Source organism: Chiloscyllium punctatum, chromosome 5 (genome assembly GCF_047496795.1).
Source record: "Chiloscyllium punctatum isolate Juve2018m chromosome 5, sChiPun1.3, whole genome shotgun sequence".
NCBI classification, from domain to species: Eukaryota; Metazoa; Chordata; class Chondrichthyes; order Orectolobiformes; family Hemiscylliidae; genus Chiloscyllium; species Chiloscyllium punctatum.
In genome coordinates, this window is record NC_092743.1 from 45356781 (window position 1) to 45382524 (window position 25744).

Here is a 25744-nt window from a genome sequence, read left to right on the forward strand (position 1 = left end):
CATTAACCTTGTCAACACTTTTCAGAATCTCATGAACTCTAATCAAATCATCTATTCGATCTAAATTCCAATGGAAACATGCCCAGTCTAACCAATATTTCCTTGTCAGACAGCCCAGTCATCCAGGTATCAATCAGTAAACATTCTCTGATCCATCTCCAAAACATTTATGTTCTGATGAAGTCACTAGACTTGAAATGTTAATTTTGTTTTCTTCCCACAGATGCTATCAGACCCATTCAGTTTCTCCAGCAATTCCTGTTTTTGTTTCAACACATTTACATCCTTCCTCAAACACGGAGGCCAACACTGTACAATATTTTAGATGTAGTCTCATCAATGTCTTATATAACTAAAGTATAAGATCCTTACTTTTATGTTCAATTTCTGTAGTGATAAAGGATAATATTCCATCCTACAGTTGCATGTTAACTTACTGTGATTCCTAATCTAGAACACCTAAATCACTTCAGAATTCTGCAGTCGTTCTCTGTTAAGTGAACTATTATCTCTTTTACAGTTGCTGGGCCAAATTCCTGGAACTCCCTTCTGTGGATATATCTCTGGACTACAGTGGTTAAAGAAGGTAACTCACCGCGACCTTCTCCAGGACAATTAGGGAAGACAATTTATGTTGACCTATAGCCAACGATGCCCATATCCGAGAAGCAAATATATATTTTAAATCAATAGTTTCTTCCTCCGTGACACTGTCTGCTCTGCTTAGTATTTCCGGTATTTCTAGCTTTTTTTCACATTTGCAGCGTCAGTGGTTATTCACTTTTGGGTATCTGTGATGTTTTTTTCTTCTTGTTGACCTGTTTCTATGCAGTATATATGATTCTTGGGGTTTGTCTATGGCATACACCTTGCTTTGTGAAGCTCCACGTGAAAGTTCCCGTTGACGGCAGCTTGCCATCCATTGTGTCTCTTCCTGATGCCGATGAGGTGCCATTCGGAAAGAACTTTATTCCCAGGCTGCTTCTAAGCACCGGAAGGCGGGTATCCGAATGAAACTTTTAAACAAAAAGGCGTTTCTCAGTAGAACTTTTAAAATTATGGGGCAATTCCTCGAACTGAAACTTCTCCTTTAATGTCGGATGTTCTGGTTAAAAAAACTTTTCCTGATTGCGACAGATGAAGTTGAGTCCGGTGATTCCAGGAGTATTTTAAAATAATATTCACACGTTGCATGTCAAATACACTTGAAATGCGCGGGTGAAACTCGATTTCTGACAATCTGCTGGAATTTCTGTTTACATTTGGAGCCAAATCACGTTGCACGACCAGTTTGTTGTAGCTATTGGTGGATTTTAAATCCCCTCCCCGAAGGGAGGACTTTAAGGAGTGGGTGGTATTTATTTAAAACAAGCAGGCAATCTGAGCACATTAAAACATTTCAAAAATGCAATTTGCTAAAGCGAATCGCGTTTGGGGGTGACAAAGATATTTTAGTTCAGTTGCATTAATAAATAGCATTGTCGGGAAAAAAAAAGATAGATTTGTGTTCACCTGGGTGACAGTATACACATGCGCATTTGATTTGCTCTCTTGTTAAAAGTGTTGGCGCCGGCGCCAGCTGAGATATTTCTGAGCAGATCAGCAACTAGGGTAAGGGACAGCAGTGGGACATAGCATCTGTGGTCATAAAAAGGCTTATTTAGTTCAGATCGATAATATTAATGATCTGGAGGAGAAAAGGAAGCATGAAGTGGAACTGATGCAGATGACAGACCTTTTAAAAAATTCTATGAGCGGAAACTAGCGCCGGTTACTGTACAGAACTGTGCTCATTTTACACACCGGTTCTCTGGGTGGATATGTGTGTGTATGTATATAACATTAGTTTTAGGTTCGCGATGGCTCTACGTACATCCCATGGAGCAGATTCTAGTGAGCCTGAGAGTAAAGTTGTGCTGACTCTTCTTTGTGAAAGATCAGGGTTTTATTGGTTTGGCGGCTGGGCAGCGAAGAAGTGAGCAAGTGTCCAATCCAGGCTTTACCCGCTCTGTGTAAATTGGCGCGGAACCGGGTGCGAGATAAAATAACTTGGAAATTGCAATGAATGTACTTTTCATATGTTAACGTTCAGCTAATTGGTGAAAATTATAAAGGACAGAGATAGAAATAGAACTTTGCTGTGGGAATGGCGTTTTTATGAATATAATCAAAAAGTTGAAATTGATTGCTCATGCGCCCATTGCAGTTTCCAAGCAAAAATACGCTTTGTAAAAATAATTTTTAAAATTGAAATTTAAATTTAATCGATGTTTTGTGGATTTCACTAAAAATTGCACTAGCTTTTGATAGCAGGAAGCCAGTGTCATGTGGCTAATATAATGCTTCGTTATTACACTATTAATACAGTATGTCATATTTCTCAATGTTATGCTTTCAGGGTTTTACATTTATTGAAGAGGATGTCGAGGCGCAGGTAAGAAATGCTCCTTTATTATAATTATATACTTGGAGAAAGTTAAGAGAATTCATACTTAAATGCAATTTTGTGTGTATTGAAACAGTGATCGTTTGCAAGCCAAGCAGGCAAAATCAGAGGAACAAAAGGATGACGCTATTCAGTCAAAGAAAAGGAAACCCGAAGTGAGTAGTGAGAAACTATTACCAATGCTTTAAACCAAATGTATTATAGTAACTGGTTAATGTAATGACAATTGATATTTTTCAGGAATGTAGTGATCATAACCATGAAACAGAAGTGAGCAAGAGACGGCAACAGTTCCAGATACAGGTGGGTGATCTATAGCAGTATTATACTGCAGAGAATCCTATTCAGAACTACCATACATGAAAAATGTTACTGTGAATATACACTTGGACAATTTCTCTTGGTTAGGCAGTGTCCAGATAACGTGTGTATAATTTGGCATTATATAATTTGTCACCTTGTGTATATTCCTTGCGATAATATTAAGCCTTTAAAAAAATTGCACGGTAGGTCATGCAAAAGGAGTCTCCAAAACTGAAGCTGAGCAGGCGGGATTTGGTGGCCACCCAGTTCTCTGCTCCTGCAGATAAAACGACTCCAAAAATGTGGTGGTGCTTGACAAGGGGAGACACCTCACTGAGACTGATGATGCTGTACTTGAATAGTAACATTTTTGCCTCGACATAATGACAGTGTTAAGTAATCTTCCATTCATGGTATCAGTAGCTAGCTGCCCTTTGCAGACTGTAAGGATGAATGAAGTGTCCTTAACTTTTAGCACAGGGAGTTTGCGCGCTACCAAACAGCCGGTTCCTGCTTCTTGTGGGAGGTGCTTGTTGGTGGCGCGCCCGCCTTCTATGAACTCTGCGTTTTTGTTTCACTTATACAGACTATAGTTTAAAATTAAAATGTAGAAACCATACAATCTATAGAAATAATGTGTTTTAAAAAAATAAATATTGTCCATAACTTTTACTGGTATTTTGTTTTTGACCAAGCGTGTTGAATTTAGACTGAGGTTTGGGTGCTGTGTTGTTAAGGGCTATATATATATTGCATTGCCTGAGAAATCTAGAAATAGGTTCATTATTAAAATTGCTTGTTGAGTCCCAAGGTTTTAATTTTAAGACGTGGCGTTCCATTCGGACGTTGCCCCAGGGTTTTTTTTGGGGGTGAAATTTCCTGACCAGTAAAACTCCGCTAAATGACCCATAATTTGCTACCAAAGGGATTCCGTGTGGAAATTTGTATGAAACGGTGAAATCGGGAGCTGAAATGTCTAAATTTACGTGTTAAATTAAGTCGGAAATGAATAAACGCGGGAAGTTTTCCCTCGCAAACGTCTTTATAAAAAAAGGGGCAGTGGAATCTGCCTGAACTGTTACAGAAATTGTGGCCATGGTTAGGAGAGGGGGCACTCTTTGCGCAGGGCTTTCTTTAATCCTGATTGCTACTGCTCCCGTCACACTGTGGATTCAGTAACACTGCGCTGTCCGCCGCTTGAATACTTTATTGTCAGTGTTATTTCCTTTCAACACTGTTAGGAGACCGCTAAATTGCACGTCGCTTTGTTGACGTTCCCCTCTAACTTTTTTATTTTTAAAAAAAATCCAAAGGTTTTGATTTCTGGCTTGATTTTTACATTTATCTTGTAAACTAAACAATGCGGGTTGGTGCTTGCTGTTTTAAAGCATTTCTAATCTGGAGTTCACTTGGTTTTATCATTAAAGGGAATGTTAATACTGACCTATAATTTATAAAGGGAAATTAACAGGATTGTACCTTCTTCTGGAGCCTGCAGAGGGAGCACTTTGTCAAATATGCATCAAAGTAAAGTTCCCGTCTATATGGGTGTTAGTCAGATCTCGACTGATCATTTGTTTCATTTAACTTTGTTTTTTTTTAGAGTTGCTGGACACCCATAGTACCTGGAGGTGTTAGTCCTTGTGTCCTTATCCCCACGCCACACAAAGATGCTGATGTCACTGAAGACTTTTCCAGGTTCTCACAATATAGGTTTAAAAACCTATTTCTAACCAAATCGCCTCTACCACCTCTTAGGTGAGTACCAAAATGAAGACTGACTGCAGATTAGTGTCCAACAATTAATTAACTATTAAGTTTTTCTGAAAATGCCTTAAACATGGACTCAATTTCTAAATCTACTGAGTTAGAACATAGAACAGCACAGTACTGGCCCTTTGACCCTTGATGTTGTACTGGTCCTTTTTTCTCCTCTAAGATCAGACGAGCCTACATACGCTTCATTGTACTAACTTCCATTTCCCTCTAAGAGTCGCTTAAGTGTCTCTAATGTATCTGACTCTACTACCAACCATTATCTGTGTAAAGAACCTCTGACTTCTCCCCTAAACCTTCCTCCAATGACCTTTAAAATTATGCCCCCTCATGATGGACATTTCCACCCTGGGAAAAAGTGTCTGTCTATCCACTCAATCTATGCCTGTCAACATCTTGTACGCCTGTATCAAGTCATGTGTCATTCTTCTCTCCAATGAGAAAAACCTTAATTCCCTCAACCCTCCTTCATAATACATGCCCTCCAGTCCAGACAGCATCTTGTTAAATCTCCTCTGCACCCTCTTCAAAGCTTCCATGTCTTTCCTATAACGAGGTGACAAGGACTGAACACAATATTCCGAGTGTGGTCTCCCGGACTCTATAGAGTTGCAGCGTAACCTTGCGGCTCTTAAACTCCATCTTCCTACTAATGAGGGGGTTGGGAAGGTCACTGGGAATGTTCCCTGGGTGGATGAAGGTGGGTGGTGATGGTGATAGGTCAGGGTGAAGTGGATAGGTAATTCATGGGCCCGAGGTACGCCTGCCTCTTTGGGCATGTGGAATAGTCTATCTTCCGCAGCTACACCGGCACCATTCCCCAACTTTTCCTCCACTACATTGATGACTGACTGTATCGGTGCCACCTCGTGCTCCCACGAGGAGGTTGAACAGTTCTTCAACTAGACGAACACCTTCCAACCTGACCTCAAATTCACCTGGATCATCTTAGGCACCTTCCTCCCCATCTCCATTTATGGTGACCAACTCAACACAGGCATTGACTTCAATCCCACCAGACCTTTGCCCTTGGACCCCACCCCCTCCAATCAAAACAAGGACAGAACTCCCCTGGTCCTCACCTTCCACCCCACCAACCTCCTGATGCAACGTATCATCCTCTGCCAATTTCCACCACCTACAAACAGACCCCACCACCAGGGATTTATTTCCCTTCCCACCTCTATCTTCACTCCACAGAGTGTTAGGGGACTCTCTCTAGTCCGAGGCACAAATAGATGTTTCAGTGGCCAACAGCGAAAAATCAGAATGGTGTGTTGCCTCCCTGGTGCCAGGATCAAGGATGTCTCAGAGGGTGCAGAGTGTTCTCAAGGGGGAGAGGAACCAGCGGGAGGTGATTGTACACATGGGAACTGATGGGAAGGCAAAAGAATGATCTTCTGAAGGGAGAAGAGAGAGTTAGGCAGGAATTTAAAAAGGAGCTCCTCAAGAGTAGTAATATCTGGATTACTCCCAGTGCTGCAAGCTAGTGAGGGTAGGAATAGGAGGATAGACCAGATGAATGCACGGCTGAGGAGTTGGTGTATGGGAGAAGGATTCACATCTTTGTATCACTGGAATCTCTTCTGGGGTAGAAGTGACCTGAACAAGGGCGGATTGCACTTGAATTGGAAGGGCACTAATATGCTGGCAGGGCAATTTGCTAGAGCTGCTCAGGAGGATTTAAATTATTAAGGTGGAGGTTGGGACCCAGGGAGCTACTGAGGAAAGAGATCAATCTGAAACTGGTACAGTTAAGAAGTGAGCCAAACAGTCAGGGCCAAGGTAAAACTGATAAAATAAACTGCATTTATTTCAATGCAAGAGGCCTAACAGGGAAAGCAGATGAACTCAGGGCATGGTTAGGAACATGGGACTGGGATATCATAGCATTTACAGAAACGTGGCTCAGGGATGGGCAGGACTGGCAGCTTAATGTTCCAGGATACAAATGCTACAGGAACGATAGAAAGGGAGGCAAGAGGAGGGGGAGTGGTGTTTTTTGATGAAGGATAACATTACAGCTGTACTCTAGGAGGATATTCCCAGAAATGCATCCAGAGAAGTTATTTGGGTTGAACTGAGAAATAAGAAAGGGATGATCACCATATTGGAACCGAATTATAGATTCCCAGATAGTCAGAGGGAAATTGAGAAACCAACTTGTAAGGAGATCTCAGCTATCTGTAAGAATAATAGGATGGTTATGGTTGGGGATTTCCAAACATAGACTGAGAGTGCCATAATGTTAAGGGTTTATATGGAGAAGAATTTGTTAGGTGTGTACAAGACAATTTTCTGATTCAGTATGTGGCTGTACCTACTAGAGAAGGTACAAAATATGACCTACTCTTGGGAAATAAGGCAGGGCAGGTGACTGAGGTGTCAGTGGGGGAGCAATTTGGGGGCAGCAACCATAATTAGATTTAAAATGGTTATGGAAAAGGATAGACCAGATCTAAAAGTTTGAAGTTCTAATTTGGAGCAAGGTGGATTTTTGACAGTATTAGGCAAGAACTTTCAAAAGCTGATTGGGGCAGATGTTCACAGGTGAAGGGATGACTGGAAAATGGGGAGCCTTTAGAAGTGAGATAACGAGAATCCATATTCTTGTTAGGGTGAAAGGGAAGGCTGGTAGATATAGGGAATGCTGGATGACTAAGAAATTGAGGGTTTGGTTAAGAAAAAGAAGGAAGTCTATGTCTGATATAGACAAGTTGGATCAAATGAATCCTTAGAGTATAAAGGCAGTAGGAGTATACTTAAGAGGGAAATCAGGAGGGCAAAAAGGGGACATGAGATAGCTTTGGAAAATAGAATTAAGAAGAATCCAAAGGGATTTTACAAAGTCATTAAGGACAAAAGGGTAACTAGGGAGAGAATGGCAAAGATCAGCAAGGCGGCCTTTGTGTGGAACTGCAGGAGATGGGGGTCGGGGGGAGATACGAAATGAGTATTTGCATCAGTGTTTACTGTGGGAAAAGTACCGGGAAGGTATAGAATGTGGGGAAATAAATGGTGACATCTTGAAAAATGTCCATATTACAGAGGAGGAGATGCTGGATGTCTCAAAATGCAAAGAAGTGGATAAATCCCCAGGACCTGATCAGGTGTACCCTAGAACTCTGGGAAACTAGGGAAGTGATTGTATCATTTGTATTATTTGTATCATTGATAGTCACAGGTGAGGTGCCGGAAGACTGCAGGTTGGCAAACATGGTGCCACTGTTTAAGAAAGGTGATAAGGACAAGCCAGGGAACTATAGACTGGTGAGTCTGACGTCAGTGGTGGGCAAGTTGTTGGAGGGAGTCCTGAGGAACAGGATGTACATGTATTTGGAAAGGCAAGGACTGATTAGGAATAGTCAACATGGCTTTGTGTGTGGGAAATCATGTCTCAAACTTGATTGAGTTTTTTCGGGAAGTAACAAAGAGGATTGATGAGGGCATAGTGGTAGGTGTGATCTATATGGACTTCAGTAAGACATTTGACAAGTCATCCCATGGGAGACTGATTAGCAAGGTTAGATCTCATGGAATACAGGGAGAGCTCGCCATTTGGATACAGAACTGGCTCAAAGGTAGAAGACAGGTTGGTGGTGGAGGGTTGTTTTTCAGATGCAGGCCTGTCACCAGTGGAGTGCCACAAGGTTCGGTGCTTGGTCCACTACTTATCATTTATATAAATGATTTTGGATATGTGATTAAGAGGTATAGTTAGTAAGTTTGCAGATGACACCAAAATTGGAGGTGTAGTGGACAGCAAAGAAGGTTACCTCAGATTACAATGGGTTCTTGATCAGATGGGTCAATGGGCTGAGAAGTGGCAGATGGAGTTTCTTTATAAAAGTGAGGTGCTGCATTTTGGGAAAGCAGGACGTATACACTTAATGGTCACATCCTAGGGAGTGTTGCTGAACAAAGATACCTTGGAGTGCAGGTTCATAGCTCCTTGAAAGTGCAGTCGCAGGTAGATAGGATAGTGAAGAAGGTGTTTGGTCAGAGTATTGAGTACAGGATTTGGGAGGTTATGCTGCAGCTGTACAGAACATTGGTTAGGGCACTTTTGTACTATTGCATGCAATTCTGTTCTCCTTCCTATTGGAAAGATGTGAAACCTGAAAGAGTTCAGAAAAGATTTACAAGGATGTTGCCAGGGTTGGAGGATTTGACTCACTAAACAACCCCACTGCCCTTTGGCTGAACACTTCAACTTCCCCTCCCATTCTGCCAAGGACATGCAAGTCCTGAGCCACCTTCACTGCCAAACTCTAGCCACCAGATGCCTGGAGGAAGAATTCCTCCTTGGGACGCTCCGACCACACAGGATCAATGTCGATTTTCACTAGTTTCCTAATCTCCCCTCTCCCACCTTATCTCAGATCCAACCTCCAACTTTGCATCACCCTCTTGAACTGTCCCGTCCATCTTCCTTCCCACCTATCTGTTGCCAGGTTGAATAGGCTGGGGCTGTTTTCCCTGGAGCATTGGAGGCTGAGGGGTGACCTTATAGAGGTTTACAAAATCGTGAGGGTCATGGGTAGGATAAATAGACAAAGTCTTTTCCCTGGGGTGGGGGAGTCCAGAACTAGAGGGCATAGGTTTAGGGTGAGAGGGGAAAGATATAACAGAGACCGAAGAGGCAACTTTTTCAGAGGGTGGCACATGTATGGAATGAGCTGCCAGAGGAAGTGGTGGCGGTATTTAAAGGACATCTGGTTGGATATATGAATAGGAAGGGTTTGGAGGGATATGGGCTGGGTGCTGGCAGGTGGGACTAGATTGGGTTGGAATATCTGGTCGGCATGGACGAGTGGGGCTGAAGGGTCTGTTTCCTTGCTGTACATCTGACTCTAAGACCATCCCTCCGTGATTCCTTGTTAGTTCCACACCCCCCACCAACCCACCTTCGACTCCCTGCCACTGTCAGAAGTGAAAAACCCTCCCTCCTGACCTCCTTCCAAGGCCCCAAAGGATCCTTCCACATGTGACAGAACTTTTGTGCTCCTCCACACTCATCTACTGTCAGTTGCTCTTGATGTGGTCCCCTATACATTGAGAAGACAGGAGGCCAACTTGTGGAATATTTCAGAGAGCATCTCTGGGGGGCACTCACTAAACAACCCCACTGCCCTTTGGCTGAACATTTCAACTCCCCCTCCCATTCTGCCGAGGACATGCAAGTCCTGAGCCACTTTCACTGCCAAACTCTAGCCACCAGATGCCTGGAGGAAGAATGCCTCCTTGGGATGCTCCAACCACACAGGATCAATGTCGATTTTCACTAGTTTCCTAATCTCCCCTCTCCCACCTTATCTCAGATCCAACCTCCAACCTTGCATCGCCCTCTTGAACTGTCCCGTCCATCTTCCTTCCCACCTATCTGCTCCACCCTCCGTTTTTGTCCTATCACCATCACCTCCCCCCATCTTCATCTACCTCTCTTCTTCCCACTACCTTCCCCAGCCCTAAACCCCCAACCCCCCCCCCATTTATCTCTCAGCCTGCTTGGGCAACCCCCACATTCCTGATGAAGAGCTTGTGCTCGAAACGTTGACTCTCCTGCTCCTCGGATGCTGTCTGACTGTGCTTTTCCAGCACCACACTTTTTGACTCCGTTCTGCATCCTGTCATTGTCCTGTTGGAACCTATGACAGCTCTCCACAAAATCCATAAGCCTTCCAACCTTTGTGTCATTGGCAAACCTACTAACCCACCCTTCCACTTCCTCATCCAAGTCATTTATAAAAATCAAAGGGCCCAGGTCTCTGAACTGATTCCAAGTTATGACGTGGATATCTAATTTAATATACTGTTCTCATTTTTAAAGGATTTTTTTTGTCCAGTTTTCATCTTTGAATATTGACAGGAACCACTTCACAATCTTCTGGCCTTTACAACCATTGAATTGCTACAGTACAGAAGAGGCCATTCAGCCTATCCTGTCTTCACTAGCTTCTTGAGCATTCTGGCTGAATGCCAATTTCCTGCCTTTTCTCTGTAAACATGAGCTTTATTTCTATTTAAGTAATGGTCCAGCACCCTCTGGGATTTCTTAATTGAACTGCCTCCAACGTATTCCAGGCCCCAACCACTAAATTTGTGAAAAACCTCTTTCTTTCTCATTGGGCCAGCATGGTGACTCAGTGGTTAGCACTGCTGCCTCAGTGCCAGAGACCCGGATTCAATTCCACCCTTCGGTGACTGGCTGTGTGGAGTTTGCACAATCTGTGTCTGCGTGGGTTTCCTCCGGGTGTTTTGGTTTCCTCGCACAGTGCAAAGACAAGCAAGTTAGGTGGATTGGCCATGCTGAATTGCCCATAGTTTCCAAAGATGTAGGCTGGGTGGATTAGCCATTAGAAATGCAGGGTTACAAGGATAGGTGACAGCAGTGGGTCTGGGTGCAATGTTGTTTGGAGGGTCAGTGTGAATTTGATGGGTCAAATGACCTGCTTCCACACTGTAATGATTCTGTGATTCACCTTGTTTTTGCTTTTTCTGGTTCTTGATCCTTGTATGAATGGGAACTGCTCTCCCTATTTACTCTGTCTACACCCCTTCTATTAATCTCCTCTTGGCCTACCCCACTTCAGGAATAACAGTCCAAACTGTTGCAGTCCATTTTTACATCTGATGTTTCTCATTCGGAAATCCATTCTTGTAAATTGCTCTGCGCACTCTCTCCAGTATGTTCACATCCTTCCCAAAGTGTGGTGATCAGAACTGTGCACAATGTTCTAGCTGAGGTGAAATCAGTGACCTTTAGAAGTTCAATATATCCTTCCTGCTCTTGTGCAATATGCCCTTATTCATGAAGATGAGAATATTAATGCTTTATGAACTACTCTCTTTACCTGTGCTGCTGCCCGTCATAACTTGAGCACATATGCATACCTCCAGGAAATTGTCTTTCCTGCTGTTTCAATTCGAATAGGAAACAACCAAATTTGTGGGTGCATGTGAACAATATATTGCTCTGTTAGATTCAGTTTTGAGACCCAAAACTGTGGCACTTTGCCAGGTTTTCTTTGTTTTTAAAAGAAAAAATCATTTTTATTCAGCCCTAACAAAAAAACAGTTCTTAAACAAAAACCAAGGTCTGTAAAGTGTCCTTGACCAGCCAACCTGACTTGTGGCACTTCCAGCTCATCGCTCTCCTACTGGATCTGTGCTGAAATACACATCACCTGACATGACCTCAAACTGACAGATGAAATTTATTCCAGCAAGGTCTGATCCAGGATATAGTACAAAGAGTTAAATTATGAAAAATCCAAAAGAGTTGGCCATCCTAGTAGCTTGTGAGCAGAAGCAACAGACTCCTAGAAGTTATATGAAGCCTATGGATTTGGTGACAGTCAGAGAATCTTGGAAATAGAGATTTAAATAATGTGAAGCTATGGAAATTTTCAGGCCATCTCAAACAGAGGTGTCAGAGGCAAGGTGCTAGCATGGATAGAAGCTTGGCTGTGTGGCACAGTGCAGAGAGTGGGGATAAAAGGGTCCTTCTCAGGATGACAGCTAGTGACGAGTGGTGTTCTGCAAGGCTCTGTGTTGGGACCACAACTTTTCACATTATACATTAACAATCTAGATGAAGGAGCTAAGGGCATTCTGGCTACATTTGCAGATGATACGAAGATAGAGGGACAGGTAGCATTGAGGAGATGGGAGGCTGCAGAAAGATTTTTGACAGGTTAGGAGAGCAGGCAAAGAAATGGCAGATGGAGTACAATGTGGGAAAGTGTGAGGTCGTGCACTTTGGTAGGAGGAATAGAGGCATGGCCTATTTTCTTAATGGGGGGGAAAAAGTTCAGAAGTTTGAAGTACAAAGAGACTTGAGAGTTATAGTCCAGGCTTCTCAAGGTAAACTTGCAGGTTGAGTCAGTTAGGAAGGCAAATGCAGTGGCGGCATTTATTTTGAGGACTTGAATATAACAAATAGGGATGTACTTCTGAGGCTCTGGTTAGACCATACTTGAAGTATTGTGCACAGCTTTTGGCCCCATGTCTCAGGAAGGATGTACTGGCCCTGGACTGTGTTCAGAGGAGGTCCACGAGAATGGTCCCAGGAATGAAAGGCTTTACACTTGAGTTTAGAGGAAGGGGGGATGTAATTGAAACTTACTGAATGGTCTGGATAGAGTGGTTGTTGGGAAGATGCTTCCCTTGGTAGGAGACACTAGGACCCGAGGGCATAGCCTTAGATTAAAGGGAAGACGTTTTAGAATGCAGATAATGAGAAACTCCTTCAGCCAGAGAGTGGTGATTCTATGGAATTCACTGCCACAGAAGGCTGTGGACGCCAGGCCATTGAGTATCTTTAAGACTGAGATAGGTTCCTGGGTATCAAGGGTTATGGGGACAAGGTGGGAGAACAAGGTTGAGAAATTTTTCAGCCATGATTGAATGGAGCAGACTCGATGGGTGGAATGGCCTATATTCTGCTCCTTCGTTTTATGGTCTCAATGTCTTAGATTTCTATAACCTGGTTCAAAATGAGAGATTTGACTGGGAATGGAATCGTGAATATAGAATAGGCAGACTGAAGGGATACAGAATTTATAAGCCTTCAACTTTTCAATGCTGCTGAGGTCTCTGAACTTTTGCTGATGAAGGAATGATTGGGTTTTCTCAAAGATTACAAAGCAAGGTGGTGATGGGTGTGGCAAGAGTTTCTTTATTGTATTATGAAAAGAAAATCCTGGAGAGCAGTATGAATAGGAAAAAATGTCAATAACTCTGTTTTAAACTTGTGAAATGTCAGCTTCAAAATCAAATGCTATTCTACATCTGGTGTTTTCATAACTCATATTTGAAACAATTTTATCTGTAGCTGGGGAAGCTCTGAAGATGTGTGGTCGAATATGTTGGCAAAAGAAATCAAGTATACTCACAACAAAAATGTTCTCTCGCTACACCCATCCTTGCAGCCGAAAATGAGAGCAATTTTATTGGATTGGCTCATAGAGGTTAGTCGCTGTTGTAATTTTTTTAATGCACTGAAGTTGTTGATTGTCACTTGAAACTGTATTGGAATCATTCAGTATTACTTACTAATAAAAGCTGGTAAGTTGGTCATTTCACTCTTTTGAACTAAACTCCGATTTAAGAGCTTTAGATGTTTGAATTTTTAAAATTCATTCATGAGTGTGGGTGCCACTGGCTGGGCCAGTGTTTATCTTCAGTATTGTCACTGAAGCAGTGACTTATTAAAAAATGTTCTGGTATTTTAACACTTGCATTACAAACCAAGTGACCATTGGAAAAGAGAATATTTACCCCTTCTCTACACTCTCGGCAGCAAATTTCTAGCAAGCTTGGTAAGTAATCGACAACTATATGATCTTGATATTAAAAACATTGGCTAAATCTGCCTTTCTAACACCAGCCATATAAACATAAGAAGAGTAGATTGGAAGCTGAGAATTCTACATTGTCTCTTGAATCCCTAAAGCCTGTTCTATCAGGCACAAGTCAGGAGCGTGATGCGATCCCCACTTCTTGAAATGAGTGCAACTCCCAAAAGCACTCAAAGCTCAGAGCCATCCAGGACATTTGGTACCCCATCTGTAATCAACATTCACTCCCCTCCACTACTACATCCTTGCTGCTGTATGTATTGCCTTAAGATACACTGCAAAACTCACCAAGTCTTAAGAGTACCTTTCAGGTTCTCAACTTCTGCCATCCAGAGTGACAAGGTTAGCGGATGTTGAGAAAGCCACTACCTCTAAATCCTACACCGTCCTGACTTGCGTATTCCTTGATTATAACTAGGTTAAAACTCCAGAATTTCCTATCAGGTGCCATAAAGCAGTTTAGGGAGATGGCTCACCACTACCTTTCCAAGGCAATAACTTTTGGTCTTGCCAGCACGACTCTCAAGTTTTATATTTTACTTATTTCAGTCCACTGTTTAATTTCTTTTTTCAAACCAATTTTACAGGTTTGCGAAGTCTACACGCTCCATAGAGAAACCTTTTACCTTGCTCAGGATTTTTTTGATCGGTTCATGTTTACTCAAGAGAATATTCATAAAAGCAAGCTGCAACTCATTGGCATCTCCTCACTGTTCATTGCCGCAAAACTGGAGGTAAGCGCACATGTCCACCAGCATCGACGTGCTACTGAATAGTTCACCTATCACCTGAAAATAGGTCACAAGAGCTTCATGAACTTAATGTTTGCAGCCTTCACCCTACCAGGAAATACTAGTATCTCACCCAGGTTTTTAACTGAAGTACATTTTAGTGGCTAAAAATATTTCAAAGGGCATTCATTTTTTTTTTCCCAATTCAGTCTAATGTGAACCTTTAAATAAAATGTATTGTACTGTTATTAATCAGATGAAAATATTACCACAGGGTGCACAGAGTGACACAGGTTCCAGTTTTGAGTCTGACTGGGTTAGTCTCTGCCATGATAGCCCTTGAATCACTATCATTTGGGATTATTCCTCCACTAGTCGATAACAGGCTGGGAGATGCCAGTTTCCAGCTTACTTAACCAATGAATGCTGTGTGCTGAGAGACTGAATAATGGCGAAAGCAGACCTCCTGACACCCTGTGATAGATGGAATATTTATGGGAAAGGAGTTAATGGAGGTGGTGAAGCTCACTGTTGTAAATTTTTTTTTAATGCACTGAAGCTGTTGATTGTCACTTGAAACTGTATTGGAATCATTCAGTATTACTTGAGAATTGACGACAGCCTTGATATACCTATCTTTTGGAAGGCCTGTCAAATAAAGGCACTTAGGGACCCAAATGGGCAGTATCATTTCCCTAGGATCAAGGTACAAACATCTCTTGGTAGTGTCACTAGGGAGTGGCTGGCTGCTGGTAGTGCTATGCCCAACAAACGCCAAGGATGGCTTTTGGAGCCAGGCAGAGGGGAGAGAGGTGAGGAAGAAGATTGGCAGCAACAGGATGGCTTTCTGAATGCTCCCATGAACAATCCATGACAGGGTTTGCTTTTCTGGCTTCCCAAATAGCAGGATCTCCCATTGATTGTTTGTTTGAATTAATACTGGCAGTGGGATGTTGAGGCCCTTAAGCACTTTCAAGGCCTCTGTTGGTGCAAGAAGGAGGAAGGCTGGCCACGTGGCTGCTCACAGTTGCTTCATCCAGGAAGAGGTGGTGGGCTTCCTACTTTGCACCCACTGTACTGTTTAAATAGATCTACCGTTTCCTCCTAGATCCCTCAAAGACCTACCTGTCTCCAACGTGGGAGGACATTAAATTCCACCTATGCAATTTAAAGAAATAATATCTCAAAAACTGTAATCCATTTAAGGGCTTGTGCCTGAGTCACTCATTCTTAAATTGTGGTTGAAGTAGCTTTCCAAGGGTCTGTACACTTGAATACCTTCATTACAAATTTTATCTGAAACATTCTTGATGAGCACGGCCTCTCTGTTCTGCTTGGTAAGGTTTTTTTTTGTTTTTACACATAAAATGATTTGTCGTTTATTGGATCTTCACATCAGTTACAGTCGCATCCAGTTTGTGAAGTGGAATAGGTACTGGAAGAGCTAGGCTTGGATTTCACAACACCATAATGCACTATTGGTTTCTACGATTAATTCTTAGTTCTTATGATCTATGAACTCTCGTAACACGTGGTTCCAATAAGGGAAGAAATAATCTTTTTTTTTCTGATTGGTGAGAAAAACTGTTCAGTGGCAAACATTGGTCAATACTTTATCCATCATTTGAGTGTTATCTATTACTACTACTCTAAAGATTGACAGACCATGAGGTGAGCAGCAAGCATACGTAACTTAGTTAATTGCTCTTAACATTCCATATGGACATTCTTATTGTATAGTATGTGCTTAAACAAGGGACTGGAGATGGTATGATAACCAATCCATTTGAAAATGGGTCTTCTAACCAAAATGTTTAAAAAACCAAATACCTTTTGACTGCACGTATTCCATGAATTAAAATAAATCTTGTCACAAAATTTGACATGGAAATAACTTTGTTGAACTTACTTGACAGTTTGTGTTTGCATGATTCAATCATTCATTTTGTTTTAGGAAATCTACCCTCCAAAATTGAACGAGTTTGCATATATCACAGATGGTGCATGTACAGAAACTGAAATACTTGATATGGAATTGATCATTTTAAAGGTAAGCAGCCTGACGTAGACACTTGCACAATGGTGGATCATAGAAAATAGAATCCATGACTTTAAGTGCAGTTGTGCTCTTATTGATCTTTAAAAATAAGAATGGAAATTCAAGAAATGACATTAAAGAAAGGTTTGGATTTAATGTGCACTTAAAGGAACCGATTCAAGTAATAGTGAGGTGGAGATTTTTGGGGACATGACTTGTATGGTACAAAACCATAGTTGCTAGTGTAAGGGCAAAGGGGAGGAGAATTCACTTCAAGTAGGGTTGAAAGGACTCCATTCTCAAAGGGGTTGTAGAGATGGACACAATTAGAGCACAATCCTGATAGGACATTCAACATGAGATTTAGAGGACTGAGTATAATCGAGGTTAAAAAGGATAGAGGTGATTATGAAAGAGCAGACCTTGATCCAAGGTTGGATACATGGAGTGGAATTTATGGAGGAATTTAAGAAATGGAGTGGTTTCATCATTGAATAAAATCGTGGCACCCACCTTTGCTCCATAATTCCTTATCAATTGACATAGCATCAACCTTTACTCCTGGAAGAAACTTCCACACTTTATTTTTTTGATAATTTCCATGTAGAAGTGTCACCTAATTTCATTCCTGGAATGTTCTGTGCAAGTTTGACCAGGGGACTTAACTCCTGAACAAGTGGAAATGGGGCAAAATAATTTCTTTGTTCCCCTTTACTGTCTGAGAGCTTCGATCAAATCACTATTTCAAGTTAAATTTCAAGGAAACCACTTTAGTTTGATCCACCATAATTTAACCCTTGGAGTCCAAGTAACAATTTTGTAAATGCGTACTGAATTCTGTTCAGCATCTGTATCTGCTTTCTAAGGTGTCATGTGAAGAACTGCTTACAATGCTCCAGCTGTGGTCTATCCAGAGCTTTGACAAGTGAAAGAATGACTTCTAATCTCTTGTATTCAGTCCTTTTAAAGAGAAGAGCACGATTCATGAGCATTTTTGGTTATTTTATGTCCCTGTCCATGAAATTTTCATGAGCGAAGTCCCTGCCCCTTGAGTGCTGGAGTGTAAAGAATGGGAGGCCACCAATCAGACAGGGAGGGAAAGCCCTGGTCAGTAGAAACACTTGTATGAAATTGGTCAAGGGACGAAAGCAGAACAGTGGTGAACCTGTTTTTATATGGAAGTAGTTGGGAGGTCATGTTGCAGCTGTACAGGCCATTGGTTAGGCCACTGTTGGAATATTGCATGTAATTCTGGTCTCCTTCCTATCGGAAGGATGTTGTGAAACTTGAAAGGGTTCAGAAAAGACTTAACAAGAATGTTGCCAGGGTTGGAGGATTTGAACTGTAGGGAGAGGCTGAACAGGCTGGGGCTGTTTTCCCTGGAGTGTTGGAGGCTGAGGGGTAGCCTTCTAGAAGTTCATAAAATTGAGGGGCATGGATAGGATAAATAGGCAAAGTCTTTTCCCTGGCGTGGGGGGAGTGCAGCACTAGAAGGCATAGGCTCAGGGTGAGAGGGGAAAGATATAAAAGAACGAAGGGGCAACTTTATCACACAGAGGGTGGTATGTGTATGGAATGAGCTGCCAGAGGAAGTGGTGGAGGCTGGTACAATTGCAACATTAAAAAGGCATTTGGATGGGTATATGAATAGGAAGGGTTTGGAGGGATATGGCCGAGTGCTGGCAGGTGGGACTAGATTGGGTTGGGATGTCTGGTCGGCATGGACGTGTTGGATTGAAGGATCTATTTCTGTGCTGTACATCTGACTCCATGACTGTATACACTTGATTTTGCTTGGGGTCAGGTTGTAATCAGGTTGTCAGGTTTTAAATGTGCATTGTTTTAATCCAAGTACTATTTCTTTTATATATGATACATATTAATTGGACTTGGGTGCACAGGACAGAATTTAAAAACTTTGGGACATAAGTGTGAGCTGGAAGATATAGCAATGAGATTCAACGTAGAGCAGTATAAAGTGTTTCTGATGGAATGAAGAGATATAATTGGGCTGAACTGATATGGTATTTATGGGGTGAAGGAACAGAGACTGGGGTGAACAAACACAAGGCTTTGAAGACAGTGGGACTAATAGAGAAGTTCCTTTTAAAAATAAAAAGACATTGAGGATTCTTAAAAATAGAGGAAGCTGTCAAACTCCTGTGAGGATCTTTGTTGTAATTACATAACAAGAGTGTTAGGGAGAATGCTGACAAAATTACCAATACAATTTCACACAATGCTGTGTGTATTTCTTTTTTTAAAGGCCTTAAACTGGGAGCTGTGTCCAGTGACTATTATTTGCTGGTTGAATCTTTATCTTCAAATTATCTGTTTAAAAGAGATACCCAAAATGTCGCTACCGCAGTATTCTCAAGAAACTTTTATACAGATTGCTCAGGTAATTACTTAACTTCAGTATTGTGAAGCAAGTGCCAGCATTGCTGTTTAAAATTCTGCAACTGTCCTCTGAATGTTTTTTCTTTTGCAGTGCAAATTACTTCATGTGAAGTTGCTAATTGATTGACCAAAATCATGAATAATGAATGAATTCTGTATTTCAATTTGAATATTTATTCTTTCACACTTGAAACCATTATCGGTGCCTTGACATTTTTCTCAACTAAGTATCTTTCTTTTGAAACGCAAGCTTTTGCTGAAGATCTTTGTATTTCACTAAATCATAATTTAGCGTTATGGATAGCAATATCTATAATGACTTCAACTGAAATAGTACTAATGCTTCCAAATAGGAAACATTTGTTTTCCTCATTGCAACCCTGTCAGTGATGTTCGGTATTTGATTACAAGATGCGGTGGCTGCTGCATTGTCTCTGGCCTCTTCCTGCTCTTGGTGCCACTTTGATAGAATCATTGAATGCCCACAGTGTGAAAGCAGGCCATTCAGCTCCGAGTCTACACTACCCCTGCAAAGAGCATCCCAGCTCCCTACCCTATCCCTGTAACCCTGCATTTCCCATGGCTAATCCACCTAGCCTGCACGTCCTTGGACACTATGAGAAATTTAACGTGGCCAATCCACCCAACCTGCACATCTTTGACTTTGGGAGGAAACTGGAGCACCTGAAGGAAATTCACACACGACATAGGGAGAATGTGCAAATACCACACTTAGTCGTCCAAAAGTAGAATCTTACCCAGGCCCCTGGCACTGAGGCAGCAGTGCTAACCACTGAGCCACCCTGCTGCCAATTTGATATTAAGTTTAAGTTTAAATCTATCCCTCTTTTGCCTGTTTCCACTTTCAAAAGATTTGTCATTGTATGCCATCAAATGTGTTCCTAATGACCTCCCTCCATTTTCTTCCATTTCTTGCTCTGCTCATTCGACCCCATCCTTTAGCATTTGTGGGTATATTTATGACTTGCTATTGGATAACCAATTTTAACTGCATTTATGAAAAATCTTCCTTCATGTAACATCTGCACCTAAACCTTGACTGAATGTGGGATCTATTGAACATGTTTGCTAGTGATAAGGCTGTTAGAGTAATGCACATTTTTTAAACTCTTGTTTTAGAATCCAGATGCTAAAATGTGCTACTTCACCTTTGCTGTTCTCAAAGGGCAGATTTTATGAGAACAGTGAAATAGTGTTGCTCATCTTTTCTTAAACTTTCTCTGTACAGCTTTTAGATCTGTGTATCCTTGATGTTGAGAGTTTGAGTTTCCCATATGGTGCTTTAGCTGCTGCTGCTGTGTGCCACTACACATCTACAGAAGACACTTTCAAGGCATCAGGTATGGAGATTCTTGCTGTTTTAGATGTATAGTTGATTGCTTATATGTAGTTTTGATTTCTTTCTGTAAAGCTCCAAACTAGCAAAGGAAGACCACACTTGGGTACTGCCTGAATGATTGAGAGAGCATACCCAGTCTCCTGTATTTTGCTATGTGAGTGTCCCTTTAATGAATAGCTTGTCAGTTTTTGTTTGGAATGGAGATCATTCTATAACATTGATCAGTGCCATAGTGGTCTCTTAGACTAGTTCCAATTCATTGGCTCACTGAGTTCAGGAACAATTGAGATTCAGCCCCAGCTCTAATCGTACATTATTTTGCTGCTATTTTTCAGTCTTGTTTATTATTTTTCCTTGCTGATTGCATGGTTTTCTGGGATGGGAAGTTGATATTCTAAGACACCACAATGTCAGACAGACTGAAATGCTGCAGTATTTGTATTTTCTTGTCTGTCACAAATATTACTATGGGAAGAGTAGTGGTATAGTACTAATGCCACTGGTCTAGTAATCTAGAATCCCAGGTTAATGTTCTGAACAGGGGTTAAAATCAAAATGTAAATTCAATTTTTAAAAAAAGTGGCATAAACAAACTAACCTAATGGCGACCATATCACCACTGTTTTCAATTTGTCATGAAAGCCATCTGCATCACCAATCTTTACAGGGAACAAAGTCTGCCATCCTTACCTGGTCAGGTCCAACTTGGAATAGGCAATTAATTATGCCCACAACCCAGGAGCAATTTTTTTAAAAGAACAATTAGGCATTAGATTGAAGCTGTCCAAATTTATCCTGAACTGGGTGATCTTTATCTATAGTTTCAGGCTACATTGGAACCCAGATTCCTAAGGGGAAACAATACTTCCACCCAGTTCTAATCATTGCAATATATAAAAGGTTAATATTTGGAATGTGAGGATCCGGTATATATACAAATGAGTACAATGCATGGAACAATGTATTTGACACATCTAACAGAGATTTACCTGCACCTCCACATATCATCTACGGTGTCCATTGCTCCCGCTGTGGTCCCCTCTACAGTGGGGAGACCACTTGCAGAACATTTCAGAGAACATCTCTAGGACACTAAACCCTACTGCCCTGTAGCTGAACACTTCAACTCCTCCTCCCACTCAGCCAAGGACATGCAGGTCCTACACTGCCTCTACTGTCAGATTTTAGCCACCTGATGCCTGGAGGAAGAATGCTCATCTGCCTTGGGACCCTCCAACTACAAGGGATCAATGTCAATTTCACCCATTTCCTCCTCTTTCTCTCTTCCCCCCCCCCCCCCCCCCCCCCAAACACCTTATCCCAGACCCAACCCTCCAACTCAGGACCACCCTCTTCATCTGTCCTACCTGTCCATCTTCCTTCCCACCTAGCTACTCCATCTTCCACCCATCTCCATCTTCCTGTTGCATTCTCAGTTACCCTGCACCCCCCTCTCCCTATCTCTCAGATCCCTTGGGCCCTTCCACTTTCCTGATAAAGAGCTCAAAACATGAACTCTCCCTCTCCTCAGATGCTGCCTGACTAGCTGTGCTTTTCCAGTGCCACATTTTTTAACTCCGATCTCCAGCACTTGCAGTCCTCACTTTCTCCTAGTGTATAAGAGCATGTTCTGTAGCATATCTCTATGCTAGTCAGAGAATTATTCCATTCCTAAAAGTTATAAGATTGCTTGTGTTTTTCACACTCTAAGCACCTGGCTTGATGTGTAAAGAGATGTGATTTAAAAATTAGTAAAACAGGATATCTAATAGACTGACTCAATACACCCTGGACCTGGTATACCCAAACCTTGTCCTTACCAGTATAATAATTTGGCCAAACTCTTAAGACAACTTTTGGAGTTCTACAAATCAAAGCTTGATGCAGTTGAAGCAGCTTCAATCTTCAGGATTTCAATGAGCATAAGAAATGGTGGTAAAGGCATTCTAGATAGTAAACCAATCCCTCTTGTGTCGCCCTTGCAATCCTTAGTGTAACAAGTCCTTTTTTTTAAATAAAAGCATCAGCATGATAAAGTTGTGTTTTTATTTAGACTTTACTCCTAATTAGGTAACTTATCTACATTTTTGTTTAAGGCCTGGAATGGGACAGCATCTCTACATGTTTTAACTGGATGGTCCCATTTGCTAAAACCCTGAGTGAAGGTGAACCAATAAAATTAAGAGATTTCAAGCAAGTGGCAGATGAAGACAGACACAACATTCAAACGCATACTAAGTACTTAGATTTGCTGGTGAGTTATTTTTCACTGATTACTAAGATGCAGAGGATTGATTCTTATTTAAAGAAAATCTCTGGACACTTTCCCATTTTGTCTTCATTAGCAACCTGTTGTTCTGTCCTTGTCTGATTAAGTATACAAAGCCACCTATTCCAAACAGCAGCCTTAATTCTTTGTCAGGAAAGTTTTGCATGTAAATCCTTGAACAAATTCCTCCTAATGGTGCTCAACAGGAATAGAAACAAATCTGTCTAGCAGGTTCTGTGGGAATAAAGCAAAGTTAACAGAGTCCAGTGATTCTTCATCATAACTGTTCTTTTGCTGTGAAGAGTCACTAGACTCAATGTTAACTGTGCTTTCTTCTCTCATCACCTGTTGAGTTTCTCCAGCAATTTCTTTTTGTTTCTTGTTTAGAACCAAGCCACTGGATGTACTTGTGCGCCGAATGGTCAAAGTAGTAGGTTATAGATGCATTTTAAGAGGTGAAAATTTAGTAAAAGGTGGTTTGACTAGTACCTTGTATAAATTTTAGCAAGATTTCCATTTTTTATATCACACTCCTTTGAAATAAAGCCAACATTCCATTTGCCTTCCCGAATGCCCACTGACACTTTGTGCATCACAAAAAAGCCAGTACAATGATTCCCAAATACCTCTGGGCTGTAGCTTTCTGCAGTCTTTAAATAATTTCAGCTCTTTTTTTCATCCACAAAAATGTCCCTTATACAATCACTACTACTTTCTGTTAATTGGCCAATCCATGCTAACATAATACCTCCAACACCATGGATTCTTACCGTTTTATTATATAGCCTAATGTGTAGTACCTTATTACACACCTCCTCCTGGAAATTCAAATATATTACATCAGCTGCTTCCCTGTTATCCATCGTGCTTGTTAACTCAATCCTAAATTTGTCAGGCACAATTTCCCCTTTGTGAAACTATGCTGACTCTGTTTCATCATACTCTTATTTCTAAATGCTTGGCTATGACATCCTTTACATACACTGTCTAATTTTCCCAATGTATGTTTAGCTAACCAGTCTATAGTTACCCAAGTTGTTTTTTTTGTCTCCCCTTTATTTATAAAGGTATTACACTGGACGTTTTGTAATACTAAGGATTCTTGGAAGATTACCACCAGTGTATCCACTACCTCTGGTAGTTACTACTGATATCCCAGGATGTATCCCATCAGGTCCAGGGATTTCAGTTTCTAGTCCCTTTACTTCTAGTTTAAGATCACAAAATAATGAGATACATTAACAATGTTGCTGAGTCTGAGTTTCAGTTAATCCAGATGAAGTACATTTTAGTGAAAACTATTCAATTGTTTTTGCCATCCGTAATTCTCATGTTCTGTGAGCTTTAGACATGCTCAGACCTCATATGGATGAATATATACTTTGTTATAAATACTACCTAGAATCACTTATTCAAAAACCTACACCCACTTTCTTTGCTTTTAGGAGGAAGCGCACATCAGGAAAGCAGAGTGTACTGCAAGGCTATCCCCTGTGTCCATAGGAGGAATCCTGACTCCACCTAAAAGTACTGAGAAGCCATTGCCTGGTTCAACATATTGAATGAATTTACTGGAAGAGCAAAAAGCTAGGACTCAATATTGGAGAACTGTGGAATTGCATACTGTGAGCTCGGGCTATATTACTGCCACAAAAGGTATCTGGAAACTTGAGCAGACCAAAGTTTTTAATTTTATGTAAAAAAAAACTACAGCAATGCATCATCTAATGTTTTAAAGTTGTTTTAAAGAGTAAGTAAGCTAGGTACTAGCACCAGAACAACACTCTGCTTCTGCCCAAGAGACTAATCTGTTGGGACTATTTGAGGAAGAGGGAATAACTAACAAGAGCCAGTGAAGGTCATTTGATGGTGAACCATAATTTCTGTTCAGCCTGCACATCAAAAGGTGACTTGTGCCAATCCATTTACTTCAATTACTTTCCTCTGAAGAAATATGAAAGCCTGCTAATTCTGAAGAGTTGAAAGACCAGGGGACAGTTTCATCAAATTCCAGAAAGCAGAGTTATGAGATTTGAATTCTTGGCAGAAAGTTTTATGAAACTGAACTGTGAAACTTAGTGTTTTAGATGGGAGATTGCTCCCTCACAGATTCACAGATTTGCCTTCCATGTTTACAATGGAGGGGAAGACATCTTTCATGTCTTTCTCCTCCCAATATTTTGCAGCCATAGTTCAGCACATTGTTGAAGGACCTCATTCATCGTTGATGTATGTTTTTACATACCATCTTTTAAGCTACGACTGTGAATGACAAATGCTCACTTGGATGAAATATTAGTCTGTGTAGGGAAAAAATAATCTATTTCCAACTACATTCCACTATGTACACCAACTTCTTATAACAATTGATGCATGCTGGCACTAATTGTACATACAGTTTTTGTACTTTAATTTTTAAATGCAGGGCTACACTATTTGGACCTGTACTGGTGCTTTCAGGATGGTTAAATACTGGACTCTAAGTGGATGACTAAATTGGGTAGTTGTTTCTTGCTGAGGGAAATGTAATCTGCATATACATGTGTTGTGCAGGTATGGGAGTGGAGAGTTCAGTTTGAGCTCTAATTTGTGTATATATGGCAATGTCTAAATGGAACCATGTACAATAAGATTGTATAGTTGGTACATAAACTATTAGCATTTCACAGCAATTTATGCCTCACACAGCTGGACTAAACAACTGAAATTTCACTGCCAAAGAGAAACCTACATGATTTTAATGTATTATTGTAAATAGCTTTGTAAAAATGTACAGGAAATTACATAGCTACTGATACATAGCTATCCAACACCACTATAAAAATACATTTTCAATGCTCTAAGAAAATATGAACATTTGAAATGTAAGCTAAATGCCAGCTGGATGTCTTTAACTGTATGTATTAAGATGCAGTACTATGAAATAAATACTAGGTGCTGTGAAATTTTAAACATTTGAATGTGCTGTAATTTTCATTTTTCACATCTACACTATAGACAGAAACACTGTATGAACAAGTCCCAAAACACAACCAAATGTCTTAATTGTTTTCAGCGTT

The 25744-nt window shown here is 41.1% G+C and overlaps 1 protein-coding gene across 2 annotated transcripts; it reads left to right on the top strand.

Moving 5' to 3' along the window:
* Positions 1-1562: 1562 nt before the first annotated feature.
* ccne2 (cyclin E2) lies at positions 1563-25637 on the top strand. 2 transcript variants are annotated; one of them, XM_072570201.1, is made up of 12 exons: positions 1563-1611; positions 2399-2434; positions 2523-2601; positions 2687-2749; positions 4353-4507; positions 13362-13497; positions 14475-14621; positions 16573-16668; positions 18923-19057; positions 20306-20417; positions 22513-22670; positions 24131-25637. In XM_072570201.1, the coding sequence occupies exons 2-12, from the start codon at positions 2421-2423 to the stop codon at positions 24245-24247; spliced, it is 1212 nt and encodes a 403-aa protein (XP_072426302.1). In that variant the 5' UTR covers positions 1563-1611; positions 2399-2420; the 3' UTR covers positions 24248-25637. The 2 variants fall into 2 exon arrangements, with proteins under 2 accessions (XP_072426302.1, XP_072426301.1); XM_072570200.1 differs by lacking the exon at positions 1563-1611 and adding an exon at positions 1806-1828.
* Positions 25638-25744: the final 107 nt, after the last annotated feature.

What these genes read in the sequence shown, in the direction of transcription:
- ccne2 (XM_072570200.1), top strand. An exon ending in AAGAGGATGTCGAGGCGCAG is followed by an intron (nt 2,435 to 2,522) that starts GTAAGAAATGCT and finishes GTATTGAAACAG; the next exon opens with TGATCGTTTGCAAGCCAAGC. An exon ending in AGACACTTTCAAGGCATCAG is followed by an intron (nt 20,418 to 22,512) that starts GTATGGAGATTC and finishes TTTTTGTTTAAG; the next exon opens with GCCTGGAATGGGACAGCATC.